The sequence below is a fragment of the Oryctolagus cuniculus genome, chromosome 6 (assembly GCF_051225735.1).
Source record: "Oryctolagus cuniculus isolate XC-2025 breed Fujian yellow rabbit chromosome 6, ASM5122573v1, whole genome shotgun sequence".
NCBI lineage: Eukaryota > Metazoa > Chordata > Mammalia > Lagomorpha > Leporidae > Oryctolagus > Oryctolagus cuniculus.
The window spans coordinates 105,694,746-105,712,206 of record NC_142872.1 but is presented as its reverse complement, the minus strand read 5'-3'; the positions used below and the strand labels follow the sequence as shown (position 1 = coordinate 105,712,206).

The window sequence follows — 17,461 nt, the reverse complement described above, 5'->3', positions numbered from 1 at the left end:
GCGCCTTCCTAGCCGCTGTCCTTCCACTCCTCCCCATCGTGCGCTTCCCCGCCCCCGCAGCTGCCCACCCGCGCCCTCCACGCCCTGCCCGACTTCCTCTCCGATTCCCCTCTGGTTCCCTAAAACAAAGGAGCGGAGGTCTCCCGCCCCCGGCCCCCCCCCCCGTCTCCCCCCTCCCCCCGTCGCCTTACCTCCCTGAGCCGCGCCCCGGGACTAGCGGTTTCTCCGACGAGACAATACATAAAATGCGCCCCGCGCCCCCTCCCCCGTCTCCACCCATCTTTCAAACAGCCTAGAAGGGACCGCTTTGACTTTGCATTTTTCTTTCTCCTTTCTCCCAACCTTCCCCATATTTTTTCTTTAGAGAAGAAATAAAGGACGTTATCAAGCACTTTCCGAAATGCCCCTGAATCCCATTTAAGGCAAACACTTAAGGTGGCCCCCTCCCCTCACAACTGAGCTCTAATTTCAGATATGGAAAGCCTAAATAAATTCCCCAGCCATCGGAAAGCAACTTACCTGTTCTTTTAAAATAAATTCTTCGCTTTAGATCGCTAGAACCCCCACCCCCAGCTTCTTCTACCCTTCCACCTCGCCCAGAGCTGCCCGTGTCCTTCCTGGCTCTCGTGTCACCATTAACGTCTTTTTTCTTTATAAAATTAAGGTCTCCAAATGCCTTCGAAGCCCCAAGAGAGAAGGCGAGCGGTGGGCTCCGGGTCGAGCCCAGGGGGAACGAAGCGCGATGCCTTACCCATTGCTGTTTTAGCCATTGTAGGATGTGCTGATGCTGAGCGGTGGCGACGGCGAAGGGTCCAGCTACAGCAGCGGAGAGAGCGAGAGAGAAGACTGAATAAGGCACTGAGTCTGCAGAGTGGGACCGTGCTAGAGAAAGAGCAAGAGGCAGGAGCCCATGAATAATTATCACTCAGAAGCTCAAGCAGATTGGCTCCCAAGGTCCCCTGACATGACTCCCGCAGAGTCAGAATCTCCAAGCATTAAATATTGATCGGCCAATGGTGCTGGAGTACAAAGTACCAGAATGCAGTTTGAAATGGAAATCAGTCCCTCCCTGGAAGCTCCCCCCATTTTGGGGGCCTGATAGTACAGTCCAAGTAGAGTGGAGCCTTAGCCCAGAAACCTCCTAGGAGCTGAGAACTGGGCTGTGCCTACCTGGCAACCAGGAAGCTTGACTTTGTTCACACATAGGTTATTGCCCCAGTGACATAAAAAAGGGAGAGGGGTTCAGAGGCCTGAGAAGTCCTTAAAATATGCTAGCTGCTGGGGAAATCTGGTTAGGCACTGTGTTTTTACCATTGCATATTTTCTCTTTCACCTTGGCCTGTCCTAGATAGGCTTTGATCTTGAGGGCCATCCTGTATGGGGCTGGGGTGGCAGTTCAAGGGCATACGTGTTTTTGCCCCTTATTTACTTGCACAGCTGGACTCGGATGTTTCTGAAGTCTTGTGGGTCTCTCTGGAGAGGGAGGCCTGGTGTTTTCTCCACTGGCACAGAGAAAGGGGCTTCCTACCTGCTCGGGATTGGGACAGTAATTAGGCTGCAGCTGGGGCCCTGGCAGAGGAAGATCAGAGTTTAGACTGCCGTGCCTGCCTTCTGTCCATCTGGTCACAGGGCAGAACCAGGTTGGCTGGTTGATTTGGGCCTTGGGGGAGCCACAGGTGCATGTCACGCTGCCCTGGAGGTTTAGGATTACACAGACTGAAACTTTAATGATCTTTCTGGGGCACCAAAGAGAACCCTTGACATTGAAAGCTTATTTTGAAATGAAAAGTGTGGTCTGGGGCATGATTTTTCTGAAATCTGGAGAGGCTCCATTGATCCAGGTCAAAGAAAGAGAGTTCATGTTTCAGACTGAGCAATGGGGTATGTGAAAATATTTCAGATATTGAGTTACAAAAAGTGACTTTCATTTCGAACAAGGAATTCACTAATTCTTTTCTTCTCACTTAGTGTATGCCAGGCATTAATTCATTCTTTCTCACTTGACTGAAATAACTATTCAACATTTATCATATGCATCATGTGAGAAAGATGTCATGGAACTTCTTTTAAATCATCATCAATTTAACACTTCTGTGATTTCATTGAACCTGTCTGAACTCATGTTGAAGTTGATTTTGATATTAGAAAAATAAGCAGATAATTGGTAATTCCAATGTATCTGAATGTTGCAAACATGAATATGCATAAAATCCTGGCAAATTTCGAATTTCATAGTAATAATTAGGATTTTTATAAGTAATACAATAATTTCTCAGCAGCTTTCTATCATACCCCTTTCAAAATCTCTTCCAGCTTGGTGCATAATACCCAGTTTCAAATCCCTAAAACAATTGAGAAGAGCATAGAACTGTCCTTGGTGCTGAAATAATTTTCTGCATATATTAACTTGTAAGCTATTTTAACCCCACAGACATCTTGCTGAAGGATAGGAAGCTACTAGAACTGGAGTAATTTTGACCTGCTGAATCATGAAGAAAATAAATAAAGTGGAGATCAATAAAATTATTTCTTGAACAGGAAGATTAAGGAATTATTGTTCCTGTCATTGCCCAGGTCTGTGACTATGACACAGCAAGAGAGCAATATAGAAGTTGGCAGGGTCTGGAAATAAATAACCATTTTCTCTCCATCTCTGTAGTCATTTCCAACTTTAAGTGTGAGAGTTAATGCCCTCTCAGTGGAGTAGTTATCAGTCATGAGATGAGGGATCTTTAGCTTGTCTGTGTGACTCATATCTTTAAAGTTTAAAAAATTTAAGGGTAGGGGCTGACTAGTGTATATCTTTATATTATTCCTAGCATCTGACTTCATTATTCACATGGTATATAGCTAGTAAATGCTTATGAGATGATGATGATGATATTATTGGAAATGTTTCAAGATGATTGAACCCAGTGAGGGCATAACCATGCTTCTAAACACCCTTCTTTTTAAGGTCATCATGGGACCTGATAGTAGGTTGCTTACTATTATTTACTTTTTATGTCTTATCCCATTTCCTAAAGGATATGGATAGATAGAGCGCACATCAGTAGAAGGCCGTTGTTAATTTTTGTTAACAGTAGTAAGCCAAGGTTGTGGAAATGGAAATCATGCTAACAGAGATTTTAATTACTGTGGATTACAGCCTATTGTGTTCCATCCCTGTGAGGAGGCCTGAGATCTTGATTTCTTTCCAAAATGGAGATGAACAGTTGCTTTGGAGGATTAGCTGATGTCATCTAATATAGTCAGATGATTTTCTGCTATTAATAATCAAGTGTCTGGGAAAGAATTCTAAAATAATTATAAAACTCAGTAATACATGAAAAACATTGGTAGACTTGAATCAATTGCTTTGATTTGACTTCAGTTGATTACAAAAGAATTTAGAAAAATAAAAGCTACAGAATTATTTTAAGTGGTTAAAATTTTAGGATGTAATGTAGTTGCAGCTAAAGATCTCTAGAGATGCATCAGAAATAATCACACATGAAAAAGTAGTCGATGAGCATTTTGATTATGTTGTCATATTTAAATCTTGTAGATAAGTGAAAAATAAAAGGGATTAGATGTTCTTTCTTTTTAAAGATTTATTTTTTTTTAATTTGAAAGACAGAGTTACAGAAAGAAGGAGAGCCAGGAGAGAAAGAAAGGTCTTCCATCAGCTGGTTCACTCCCTAAATGACCATAATGGCCAGAGCTGAGCTGACCCGAAGCCAGGAGCCAGGAGCTTCTTCTGGGTCTCCCACACAAGTGCAAGGGCCCAAGGACTTGCTTCATCTTCTACTGCTTTCTCAGGCCATAGTAATGAGCTGGATCGTAAGAGGAGCAGCTGGGACTTGAACTGGCATCCATATGGGATGCCGGCCCTGGAGGCCAGGACTTTAACCCAGTGCGCCACAGTGCTGATCCTCTGGATATTCTTTAATAGAACTATCTAATATGGTTTATTCAAAATGAAGTTATTCCAAGGAAGGAGAAACAGTTTTCCATATTAATACTGGGATCTATGTTATTCAGGAATATGTCACTGTGTTACTTATTTCTGAAATGTAGAATAAAAATGTTTTATTGTTTTCTTCTTAAATTAGTTATTTAAAGAAGAATGCTTAATTGTTATCCCCATTTTTGCACTTTTATGTTTTATTTTTGCCCACTGGGACTTGTATATATTAGTAATTAGTTTAATCCATCCCTAAAGCCGAATAATTCATTAAAATTTGTAAATCCTATTGATAGGGATTTTAATTGAAACTTCCTGAAAACTAACTTGCTCTAGTCCTGAGAAGAACTTGGTGTAAATTTAAAAATCTGAGTCTTTGCATTAGATGGATAATGTTTAAAAATTACTGGCTTTCCTGGCAGCAATGACTGGAATCTTTCCCTTCTTTCCGTGAGTTGATTTACAGCTTGAGTACAAGGAGAACATTAGCTGGACACTACTGAAGCTGGCAAGTTGGTTCCCCTTGGGGTTCCACTGAGGAAGTCAGCTTACAACCCTTCAGTGAAAATGCAATGGAGACGACCCTGGAGTGTCTGGAAAAGAAAACTGGGAGATGTGTGACTCACTCTATTTACCCACAGAAGTCTTTTATTTTATTTTTGTAAATAAAAGCTCTATTATGAGTATTACAATACACACAGAGTTAACATTAGTTGCTTAAGAACATTGTTTTCTTGAATCACAGCTGAACAGGGAATGAGGAGAATTTGGTGAATGTAAAAGCAAAATATATATATGTGTGTGTGTGTGTGTGTGTGTGTGTGTGTGTATAAAACTGTCTTTAAGGGAGATTTTCCCATTAGTCATTTGTTAACTGATTTCCCCCATCATATCCTCCTCAACTATCAATTAATAGATGGAGGTGTATTTTTAAAAGCCTATTTCAGTGGCTGGCGCTGTGGTGTAGCGGGTAAAGCCGCTACTTGCAGTGCCAGCATCCCATATGGACACTGGTTCAATTCCCGGCTGCTCCACTTTCAATCCCGCTCTCTGCTATGGCCTGGGAAAGCAGTGGAAGATGGTTCAAGTACTTGGGTCCCTGTGCCTGCATGGGAGACCTGGAGGAATCTCCTGGCTCCTGGCTTCGGATCGGTGCAGCTCTAGCTGTTGCAGCCAGCTGGGGGAGTGAACCAGTGGATGGAAGACCTCTCTGCCTCTCCTCTCTCTGTGTGTAACTCTGACTTTCAAATAAATAAATAAATCTTTAAAAAAAGCCTATTTCATCAGAAATTCAGTTTGGTAGTAACATTAGCTTTGAATTCAACTACAGATAAAGTCTCATTCCATTTTTTCTTATCTCTCCGTATCTTGAATGACTCTTGCATTTTGATTGCTTCCTAAGTGATAGGCTAAAAAACTATACCTAACTTTTTAGGAGCCCAGTTCAGCAATATGTAGCAATGCACAGTTAAGCAACAAATTCTGCCTATTGTGGCAGAAAAGAATTGCCCATAAAGGATTCCAAAAAGTTGAGCATACACAAATTTTTTTTTACTAAATATTTACAAGAGATACAAAAATACTTTACTTAAGTTTTTGTCACAAACTGTTTCAAATGGGCTCAGAGAGAGCAAATAATGAATGTATTTCATTCAAGTTTAAAATTAATTTAAAAACTATTAGAGTTAATTGTTTCTATTCTTTTTTTCCTGAGGTTAACAGCACTAATAGTGTTATAAGCTAACTTGCGTCTCTTGGTCTTGAGATGCAGTGAGGGGCCAGCGCCACGGCTCACTAGGCTAATCTTCCGCCTGCGGTGCCAGCACCCCGGGTTCTAGTCCTGGTCGGGGCACCGGATTCTGTCCCGGTTGCTCCTCTTCCAGTCCAGCTCTCTGCTGTGGCCCGGGAGTGCAGTGGGCCCTGCACCCGCTTGGGAGACCAGGAGCAAGCACCTGGCTCCCTGGCTTTGGTAGGCACAGTGCGCCGGCCACAACACGCTGGTCGCAATGCACTGGCCCTTAACATAGCAGCCACTTTGGGGGTGAACCAATGGAAAAAGGAAGACCTTTCTCTCTGTCTCTCTCTCTCTCTAACTCTGCCTGTAAAAAAAAAAAAAAAAAAAGATGCAGTGAAGACACACTATCAGTATTGTGATATTGCTGCCCAACAGGCAAAAACAAGTTGTGACTAAACATAAAAAAGTCCACGTTGAGCAGGAGTCCATGAAACCAGTAACCTAAAACACTGATGCTATAAAAACAAAGAAGGCTGAGAAACTGTTCCAGAATAAAGAAAATGGGAGAGATGTGCTAACTAGTTTCTGTGGGTGATCATGAATTAGACTCTGGATCAATAAAAAAACAAATTACTTACAGGTTGTATTTTGGATAACTGGTGAAACTGAAGTATAAGCTCTAATATTATATACATACTGGATTTTTTGGATTCGATGATTGTGATCTTGGCTGTGTAGGAGAAGGTTCCTAACCTGAGAGGCAGTACATGTGAGAGTAGTTAGGAATCAAGGGGCCTGATGTCTGTGATCAAATTTCCAATAGCTCTGCAGTACTAATAATGATAATCATATGATTTTATAAATATATGAAGAAGAAGAAGAGAGAAAGGAAAAGATAAAGGAAATTTACAAGACATTAAAAGTCAGTGAGATGGGGCCAGCTCCGTGGCTCACTTGGTTAATCCTCCGCCTGCGGTGCTGGCATCCTTTATGGGTTCCAGGTTCTGGTCCCGGTTGCTCCTCTTCCAGTCCAGCTCTCTGCTGTGGCCCGGGAGTGCAGTGGAGGATGGCCCAAGTGCTTGGGCCCTGCACCCGCATGGGAGACCAGGAGGAAGCACCTGGCTCCTGGCTTCGGATCGGCGCAGCGCTGGCTGTGGCGGCCATTTGGGGAGTGAACCAACGGAAGGAAGACCTTTCTCTCTGTCTCTCTCTCTCACTATCTAACTCTGTCTGTCAAATAAATTATATATAAAAAAAAGTCAGTGAGAGTAGGTGAAGAGTATATAGAATTGATTGAACTGTTCATGCAGATTTGCTGTCAGTTGGATTTTTCAGAATAAAAATATTTTAAAAAGATGTAAGCTATTCATTTTACCTTTTCAGAGTTTTGGGACTCAGAGTCAATGAAAGTTCTACTTTGAAAGAAGAAACTTATATAGCCTCTTGAGCATTTTTTTTTTTTTTTGTAAAGAGGATAGTAAAGTAACAATTTCTTCTCCCCAAAGTTAGAGTGTTAGATTTTCAGCAAGGGGAAGCATCAGTCTAACCAGAAAATGTAAAACTTAACTACTGTAGTCTGCATAAATCTTTGTGATTTAGGCAACTAAGTGAAGTCTGTTTATAAATACTAAAATTGTCCTTAAAGTGGGGTTGTGAGTCCTGCCCTACTTTTATAATTTTTCTGGGTTATTGTAATTACAGAAAAGGCAAAATTTTGTCACCTGCTAAGTCTCTGAGGAAAAGTTTCCTTACCAATATTTTCAGACACATTCACCTCTGTCATTGAGTACTTCATGTACCAGATGCATTAAAGTGCTGGACATCTACTTGGGTATCTTGGGAATATCTAAATCCATTGCTATGCATGAGACAGTGCTGAGATATCTTTCTCTCCTGTTGAGACATACTGTTGTATTTGAATTAGTCCTTGTGTGTTTGTACAGGATGACCAAGTCAAAAGATCTAATGTATAGCAGGAGGACTATAATTAATAATAGTGCATTATATTCAGGTGTTTTGCTAACTGAGATTATAGCTGTTCTTGCTACTGGAAACAGGGAAGTGGGTAACTCTATAAGATGATGGTATATATATATATATATATATATACACATTCCATTGTGGTAACCACCACATTATCTTACATCATGCTGTATACCTTAAGTATATAAAATAAATTTTATTTTAAAGAAGAATTTTATTCTGAATTTTGGACCTACTCTCAGGAAAGATAGTATTAAAGATGTGCCTCAGAAGAAGGTGATTACTATGTCAATATATTAGTATCAGTCATAGGTACTAAAGCTAGGGGATTATTTCTTGGTTTCAAAAAGCCAAAATATGGGGACTCGTGCTGTGGCATAGCGGGTAAAGCCATTGTCTGCCATGCTGGCATCCCATATAGATGCCGGTTTGAGTCCTGGCTGCTCCACTTCCAATATAGCTCTCTGCTATGGCCTGGGAAAGCAGTGGATGATGACCCAAGTATGTAGGCCCCTGCACCCATGTGGGAGACCTGGGAGAAACTTGTGGCTCCTGGCTTTGGATGGGTGCAGCTCCAGCCATGGTGGCCATCTGGTGAGTGGGCCAGCAGATGGAAGACCTCTCTCTTTCTCTTTCCGTCTCTCTGCCTCTCTGTAACTCTACCTTTCAAACAAACAAATAAATTTTAAAAAAGCCAAAATATTTAAAACATACATGCTAGCAAGTACAAACTGATATTAGAAGCTATATCCTTTTCAGAAACAGTTTTCATTAAAAGTGGTTTGTTACCCATTCATCTGTCGCTAGACACTTAGACTGTTTACATGAGGTGTAAAAAGTCAAAAAACTATATGCAGAAATATTTTGAGTGTATTTGTACACAACTAGGGACTTTCCCCTATTTTGCTTTCAGATTTTAAGGATTCTCCTTGAATTCCAGTCCCTTGCATCTTCTTCTGTTTCTCCTTCCATAACTTCATCTTTCATGATAGTTCAAAAAATTCTTTTTTTCCAAAATATAATTTACCAAATAGATGAAAACTCTTTTTTATATACAAAAGATAGCATATCATATATGACATATATCATATATTATAACATATGTTTAGCAGTCTTCCTTAGTCCTTTTTATGACTAAATAATAACTTACTATAATTTATTTAACCTGTATATTGATGGGCATTTGAGTTGTTTCTAGTTTTTAGTATTAAAATATTCTGTAATGAATAATTTTGTACATAAAGCATTTCGTAATTTTGCTAATTTTTTATGGATTCCTAGAAGTTAGATTGTTGTGTCAAAAGAAAAGTGTGTGACATTCTTCTAGACAGTGCCAAACCCCCCTCCATGTTTCTTATGTCTTTCTGCTTTTCTGCATCTTGTATGGTTTTTCTATCATAATCACACAATGTATTGTCAAGTGTTTGGTTGTTGGCAGTCTTATCGGTGAGCAGTGGTATCTTAATTAAATTTTAACTTATGAGTTAGATTGATCATCTTCTCACATAGCTGATGTCTTTTCCTTTGTTCTACTTGTTCACATTTTTTGGTCCATGGTTGTTTCTTTTATTTGTTTCAATTTTTAGAATATCTTTGTACTATAAAAATATTATTGTTTTGACTATGTTAGAAATATCTTCTATTTAAAAATTTTTTAAAAAATATTTATTTATTTATATGGAAGTCAGAGTAACAGAGAGAAGGAGAAGCGGAGACAGAGAGAGAGAAAGAGATAGAGAGGTCTTCCATCTGCCGGTTCACTCCCCAGATGGCTGCAACAGCACTTATCTGAAGCCAGTAGCCAGGAGCTTCCTCCAGGTCTCCCATGTGAGTTCAGGGGCCCAAGGACTTGGGTCCTCTTTTACTGATTTCCCAGGCCATAACAGAGAGCTGGATGGGAAGTGGAACAGCCAGGTCTCGAACTGGTGTCTATATAGGATGCTGGCACTGCAGGCTGCAGCTTTACCCGCTATGCCACAACACTGGCCCCTACTTTTTATTTTTGTTTATGATATTTTATCCTCTACAAGTCTTTAACTCTAGTGTAGCTAAACTTTATTTCTTCTATTGCTTCTGCATTTCAAATTATGCATGTTTTCTAGCTCCTAGGTTATATAGAAATTAATCCTTATTTCTTTTTTCTGATGTATTGTTTTGTATTATTCTTATGTATTGTTCTGAATGTATTTTTTTTAAACTCTGAAATGTTTGTTGGAAGTGTGAAATAAAGATCCAGCTTTAGGGGCCAGCATTATGGTGGTTAAACTGGTGCTTGCAATACTGGCATTCCATACCGGGAATCCAGCTCCATGCGGATATGCTTGGGAAGGCAGTGGAAGATGGCCTGGGTAGTTGGGCACCTGCCACCCACATGGGAGACATGGAAGGAGTTCTGGGCTCCTGGCTTCAGGCTGTACCAGCCCTGGCCATTTCAACCATTTGAGCAGTGAACCAGCTACCTCTCCCTCTTTGTCACTCTGTCTGGCAAATCAATCAATCTGTAAATCAAATCACTCAATCTATAAAAGAAAAAGAGCCAGATTTATATTTTTCCTTTGTTCCAATACCATTTTATTTTTTAAAGTTTACTTATTTATTTTTATTGAGAGGGAGGGGGAGGGGGAGGGGGAGGAGGAGGGGGAGGTAGAGAGAATGATCTTTCATGTACTGCTTTATTGCCTAAATGATGGCAACAGCCAGGGTTAGGCTAGGCCAAAGCTAGGATCCTGGAACTCAATCTAGGTCTCCCACAATCTGTTGCCTCCAAGATGCATATTAGTGGGAAGCTGGATAGAAAGTGGAGGTGGGACTTGAACGCAGGCACTCTAATATGGAATGTGGGAATTCCAAGCTGCAGCTTAACTGACTGCAACACAACATGTACCCCCCCCCACACCATTTTAAGGCACCCATATTTTCTCCACTGAATTGCAGCTAAAGTCACAGTGCCGCTTTTGTCATACATTATAATATTATTTTAAGGTTCAAAAATTTATGCAAACACATTTGGTATCAGAGCCAGATATTGCTTTAAATATTTGTCAGACATGCATTTCTTTCATTTTATATAATGTAAACTCAAATTCTCCCTTGAATTTAACTACATATATTTCATGCTAGATCTTTAAATTTAAATACAGGTAATCTTGGAGTTATGATGGCCTGACTTAAGATTTTTCAGCTTCATGAAAGTACACATATAATCAATCTGCTTTTCACTTTTAGTCTGAAATTCAGTAAATTAGATGAGGTACTCAATATTCTGTTACTGAAAAATAGGTTTTGTATTAGTTGATTTGTCCACCATACTGTGAGTGTTCTGAGCACATTTAAGATAGATTAGGTTAAGTTATGAAGTTTGATAGGCCAGATGTATTAAATACATGTTTGACTTACAATATTTTCAACTTATGGTGGGTTTTTCAGGGGTGGGCAGTTGGCCTAGTGGTTGAGTTGCCTGTGTTCTATGTCAGAGTGCCTGGGTTCCATACCCAACTCTTCTGCTAATGCAGAGCCTGGGAGGTAATTGTGATGGGTTGAGTAATTGAGTTCCTGGTTCCAATGTGAAAGACCTGGATTGAATTCCTGGTTCATGGCATTGACTTCAGCTGGGGGCTCTGGGGCTTTTAGGAGTGATAGTGGATAGGAATTCTCTCTCTCTCTCTCTCTCTCTCTCTCTCTCTCACACACACACACACACAAGAAAATCATCACTCCAATGTAATTTAAGGAACATCTGTAGCTTAAAAACAAAAGCAAAATTAAGCAAATGTAAAATTTTCAAGACACAATCACATGCATTAGCACAAAAGAGTATAAGACATAGGCTGTAATTTGGAGCTTGTGGTTTAATGAGAAAAGCAGATATACAAAGATTATTTAACTATTTTTTTTCATTTTTTTCTTATTTAATAAATATAAATTTCCAAAGTATGGCTTATGGATTACAACGGATCCCCCCCCCCATAACTTCCCTCCCACCCGCAACCCTCCCCTCTCCTGCTCCCTCTCCCATTCCATTCACATCAAGATTCATTTTCAATTATCTTTATATACAGAAGATCAATTTAGCACATATTAAGTAAAGATTTCAACAGTTTGCACCCACACAGAAACACGAAGTGTAAAATACTGTTTGAGTACTAGTTATAGCATTAATTCACATTGGAAAACACATTAAGGACAGAGATCCTACACGAGGAGTAAGTGCACAGTGACTCCTGTTGTTGACTTAACAAATTGACACTCTTGTTTATGGCGTCAGTAATCACCCTAGGCTCTTGTCATGAGTTGCCAAGGCTATGGAAGCCTTTTGAGTTTGCCAACTCTGATCTTATTTAGACAAGGTCATAGTCTAAGTGGAAGTTCTCTCCTCCCTTCAGAGAAAGGTACCTCCTTCTTTGATGGCCTGTTTTTTTCCACTGGGATCTCACTCACAGAGGTCTTTCATTTAGGTCTTTTTTTTTGCCAGAGTGTTTTGGCTTTCCATGCCTGAAATACTCTCATGGGCTCTTCAGCCAGATCCAAATGCCTTAAGGGCTGATTCTGAGGCCAGAGTGCTATTTAGGACATCTGCCATTCTATGAGTCTGCTGTGTATCCTGCTTACTATGTTGGCTCGTTCTCTCCCTTTTTATTCAATCAGTTGGTATTTGCAGACATTAGTCTTGTTTATGTGATCTCTTTTACTCTTAGTCCTATCAGTGTGAGCAATTGTGACTTGAAATTGATCACTTGGACTAGTGAGATGGCATTGGTACATGCCACCCTGATGGGATTGGATTGGAATCCCTTGGCATGTTTCTAAGTACCATTTGGGGCAAGTCAGCTTGAGCATGTCTCAAATTGTACATCTCCTCCCTCTCTTATTCCCACTCTTATATTTAACAGAGATCACTTTTCAGTTAAATTTCAACACCTAAGAATAATTGTGTGTTAATTACAGAGTTCAACCAATAGTATTAAGTAGAACAAAAAAAATACTAAAAGGGATATTTTAAATATAAAGTTTACTCTTGATCTATGCACAGCATCTGCAAAGATATATATATATATATATATTTATGTATGAATTCTTCAAAAACAAGATGTAGAGAAACTACGAAGAAAAGTAAAACAATTATGCTTATTTTATATCTATTCCTTGATCTTTTTAAAAAATGTTTTTATTTATTTAATTATTTGAAAGCCAGAGAGAAAGTTACACAGAGAGGAGAGGCAGAGATAGAGAGGTTCTCCATCTGCTGGTTCACTCCTCAGTTGGCTGCCATGGCTGGAGCTGAGCTGATCCAAAGCCAGGAACTAGGAGCCTCTTCCAGGTCTCCCATGTGAGTTCAGGGGCCCAAGTACTTGGGTCACCCTCCATTGCTTTCCCAGGCCATAGCAGAGAGCTGGAACGGAAGTGGAGCAGCGGGGACTCAGACCGGCGCCCATATGGGATGCTGGCACCGCAGGCGGCAGCTTTACCTGCTATGCCAGAGAGCCAGGTCTTCCTTGATCTTTTAAAAAAGTTTTCTAAAAAATTTATTTGAAAGGCAGGGATACAGAGGTAGAGGGAGAGACACACAAAGAGAAATCTTCTATCTGCTGGTTTACTTCCCAAATTGCTGCAATGGCCGGTGCTGGCCAGACTGAAGCCAGGAGCCAGGAGTTTCATCCAGGTCTCCTACATGGGTTCAGGGGCCCAAGCGCTTGGCCCATCCTCCATTGCTTTCTCAGGCACATTAGTAGGGAGCTGGGTGGGAAGTGGAGCAGCTGGAAATTGAACCTGCACTCATATGGTATCTCAGCATTGCAGGTGATGTCTTAACACACTAGGTCACAACACTAGCCCCTCCTTGGTTATTTTTTAGTTTTTAAAGTTTTATTATTTACTTGAAAGTCAGAGTTAAACAGAGAGAGAAGGGGAAGCAGAGAGAGAGAGAGAGAGAGAGAGAGAGAGAGAGAGAGAGGTCTCCCATCCGCTGGTTTACTCCCCAGATGGCTGCAACAGCCGGATCTGTGCCTATCTGCAGCCAGTAGCCAGGAGCTTCCTCCAGGTCTCCCGTGTGGGTATAAGGGCCCAAGGCCCTGGGCCATCTTTTACTGCTTTCCCATGCCATAGTAGAGAGCTAGATCGGAAGTGGAGCAGCCAGGACTCGAACCAGCACCTATATGGGATGCTGGCATTGTAGGCAGTAGCTTTACCTGCTATGCCACAGCGCTGGCCTCCTCCTTGGTTATTATTAATCTTGTTTGTCCTAGCTTTTATTTTCAAGGTAGACCTGAAAGCCTATCAAATCAAGCATAGGAGATTAAGAACAATATACAGGGGCTGGCTGACATTGGCGTATCGAGTAAAGCTGCTGTCTGCAGTTCTGGAATCCTATATGGATGCCGGTTCAAGTCCCAGCTGCTCAACTTCCAGTCCAGCTCTCTGCTATGGTCTGGGAAAGAGTGGAAGATGACCCAAGTCCTTGGGCCCCTGCAGCCAGATGGGAGACCTGGAAGAAGCTCCTGGCTCCTGGTTTCAGATAGGTGCAGCTCTGGCTGTTGTAGCCATCTGGGGAGTGACCCAGCAGATGGAAGACCTCTCTCTCTCTGCCTCTGCCTCTCTGTAACTCTGCCTTTTAGATAAATAAATAAATATAAAAAATAACAATATATAGGGGTTTGGCACTGTGGTATAGCAGGTAAAGCCACAGCCTGTGTGCTGGCATCCTATTTGGGCGCCACTTTGAGTCCTGGATGCTCTACTTCCGATCTAGCTCTTTGCTGTGGCCTGGGATGGCAGTGGAGGATGGCCCAAGTTCTTGGGACAATGCACCCATGTGGGAGATCTGGGGGAAGCTCCTTGCTCCTGGTTCCTAGCTTCGGATCGGCCCAGCTCTGGCTGTAGTGGCCTTTTGTCGAGTGAACCAGTGAATGGAAGAACTCTCTCTTTCTCTCTCTGCTTCTGCCTCTCTCTATAACTCTACATTTCAAATAAATAAATAAAATTCTTTTTATAAAAAGAGAACAATATATGAATAATGATATACAATATATAAACAATAAACAAATTATTTGGGTGGAAGACAGAGTTCAAACCTAGTAGATTACTTGGATTCTGGTGAATGAACTCTGTGTTTCACCTTTAAGACAAGGTACTTCATGAAATCACGGAGACTTTGAATTCTTTTTACTTTTAGTGCCTGGACGTCTAATCACTTAGGCAGAGGTGTTCTCCCTTTGGTAAATTGTCATCAGGGTTGAGAATACCAGATTAGATGGTGCACTTTAACCATGTGGTCAGGGGGATTTGCTTTCTGCCTGATGTTTTACATTTAACTGATTCCCCTCCCCCACTTATTAGGGTTCAGAAGGATTTTTATTACTGGGAAAAGAATAGTTTTAATTTTCCACTAAGACAGTTAATTAAACATCATTTTTTAATGCCTTCCTGCTTGGTGTTTGAGTGATTGGAAGCGTTTCTCCTCATCTGTCAGATGCTGAGGAAACTAACTGGAAAATGGATTCCTGGGACAAAGACATATGAACCCATTTCTTCATCACAGGGTCTTTCCAGGAAGAGCTGCAGGTAAATGTATTTCTCCTTCAGAATGAATCTCAATACCAGACTAACAGTGTATGTTGAAGGGCTACCCTGGGGAGAGAGGTGGTAGAAACAATGCTAAAGACAGCCTTATGTGAGAAATAGCACACTGTCTCTCAATCAATGTCATTCCAAGTCTTACAAGGAAATTATTTGTGGGGAGTGGTTATCTGACAGTTCATACATCATACTGATCCGCATCTTCCCCCCAGATTTGGTCAGGTGGGTTTAGAGATTTAATTTTAAAAAGGTATCACTTTCAGTTGCTGTTTTGGAGCTTCAGTGGAGTGTTCCAATGACCTCTCAGGCCTATGCTGTATTTGCATTCATGGAATTACTATACTCAATTCCTTAAAGTCTGGTAAAAGGAAATATTTGAACATGTATTATGGAATATGAAGAACCAGAGGTGGAAAGAAAAATAAAATTGGCCACTTCACTACAATGAGGTCTTGTCTATTTCCACCTTGCACTATACAGTTATTGGAAGGAACACAGAAGCCTATTGTCTCAGGGGCTTCCAAGTCAATTAATTCAGATATATATATGGCTTAATGTATTTGATTTGACTTAATCATCTGTCAACTTTACAAGATAGGTGCTCTTGTTCCCATCTTAATTGATGTGGAACCTTAGAACTAGGACAGTTTTCACAGTTTTGCAAAGTAACCAACTACCAAGATTTGGACCCAGGTCTATCTGGTTCCTAAACACATGTTCTTTGTAACTAGGCTTTGACTGTATGGACATTTAAAAAGTGTTTGGATTTGAAACTTGACTTTGGACTTAAAAACGTTTATTTTAAATTTGATGATGTGGGATATTGGAGAATAAGGAGATCATCTTCAGCGACTTCTGGTCTGCACACCAGTTCCTATGGGTGCAGTGTGTAGATATTAAGGAAGTATATTCAGCTATGTGTCCATGAATGAATTAATGCACTATCAAGTTTTAGATTGATTGAGAAATTAGCATTTATATTATGCACAGATATAGATATCTAGGAATTCTTCAGCTGATTGGTGGGATTATCACATGCTCTAAGCTTATTGTCAGGAACTCAGTATACAACTTCTTAGAGGATCAATGTGACCTGTCATGCTCATGTTCTAAGACCAATCCATAAAAATCCATAATTTTGTTCGCATATGATCATGTACTATTGTGAGTTAAACAGGACTTGTCTATTCCAAACTCAGGGAGATGTTTCACCTCTGATGTCTTGTTGCTAATAGTTGATGAATTAAAGATGGAGACTTGATATAAGCATGATGATTAGGAGGTCTTTTTAAAGTTTTATTTTAAAGATTTTATTTATTTATTTGAGAGGTAGAGTTAGAGAGGGAGAGAGAGAGAGAAAGGTCTTCCATCTGCTGGTTTACTACCCAATTGGCCGCAAGGACTAGAGCCAGGAGCCAGGAGCTGGGAGCTTTTTCAGGGTTTCCCACATGAGTGCAGGGGCCCAAGCACTTGGGTCATCCTCCACTGCTTTTCCCAGGCCATAAAAAGAGAATTGGATTGGAAAAGGAGCAACTGAGACAGGAACTGGCACCCACATGGGATGGCAAAAGCCAGTGCATCAGCCTGCTGTGGGAGGTCTTTAGGTCACTGAGGCACAATCTCTGAGGGTGTTTCTGGCAAGATGATTGGTCATTTGAATTCAATACCTGCTCATGCGCTCTCTCTGCTTCCTGATTGTTCCTCTGTACCTGGTGTGATGATATTCCTCCAGAACCCAGACTATGAGGCTGCCTGATCTGGGACTGTAACCTGCACACTGTACGCTGAAATAAAACACGTCTCAGGTGTTTTAGTTAAAGCAACAGAAACAGACTAATACATATACCCAGGCTCATATGAGTTGCCTGGATCATATCAGGCAATTAAGAATATGTAAATAATACTCACTGTGTTCAAGATACTGTCTTCATTTATGTTATTGCTTTTGTTTGAAAATACATTCAAAACTCTAACTTGGGATGTCAACAACTTCTGTTTCCTCCCTCTTTTCTTGAATTCTTGAAGTGGTTAGTGAGTGCCTTCAGTAGGCCACTCGTTTGTTTTCCACAGTTTGGAAACAGGTGTCCAAAGGGCCTGGAATTATTGTGTTGGGATGAAGGGCTGAGAAGGAAACCTGTAAGAAGAGGCCCATGGAGGGACACAAGGTTGTGGTGATGGGAATGTGGAGCAGATATGTGGGTGCAGAGAAGGGAGCAAGGGACATC

General features: G+C 40.9%; 1 protein-coding gene across 1 annotated transcript in view; it reads right to left on the bottom strand.

The window, feature by feature from the left end:
* STMN2 (stathmin 2) overlaps window positions 1-905 on the bottom strand; it is a 54,518-nt gene extending 53,613 nt beyond the window's left edge. Inside the window, exon 1 of the mRNA XM_002710651.6 lies at window positions 752-905. Coding sequence (XP_002710697.1) covers window positions 752-770 — 19 coding nt within the window. The 5' untranslated portion in view covers window positions 771-905. The remainder of the gene's footprint in view (window positions 1-751) is intronic.
* Window positions 906-17,461: the final 16,556 nt, after the last annotated feature.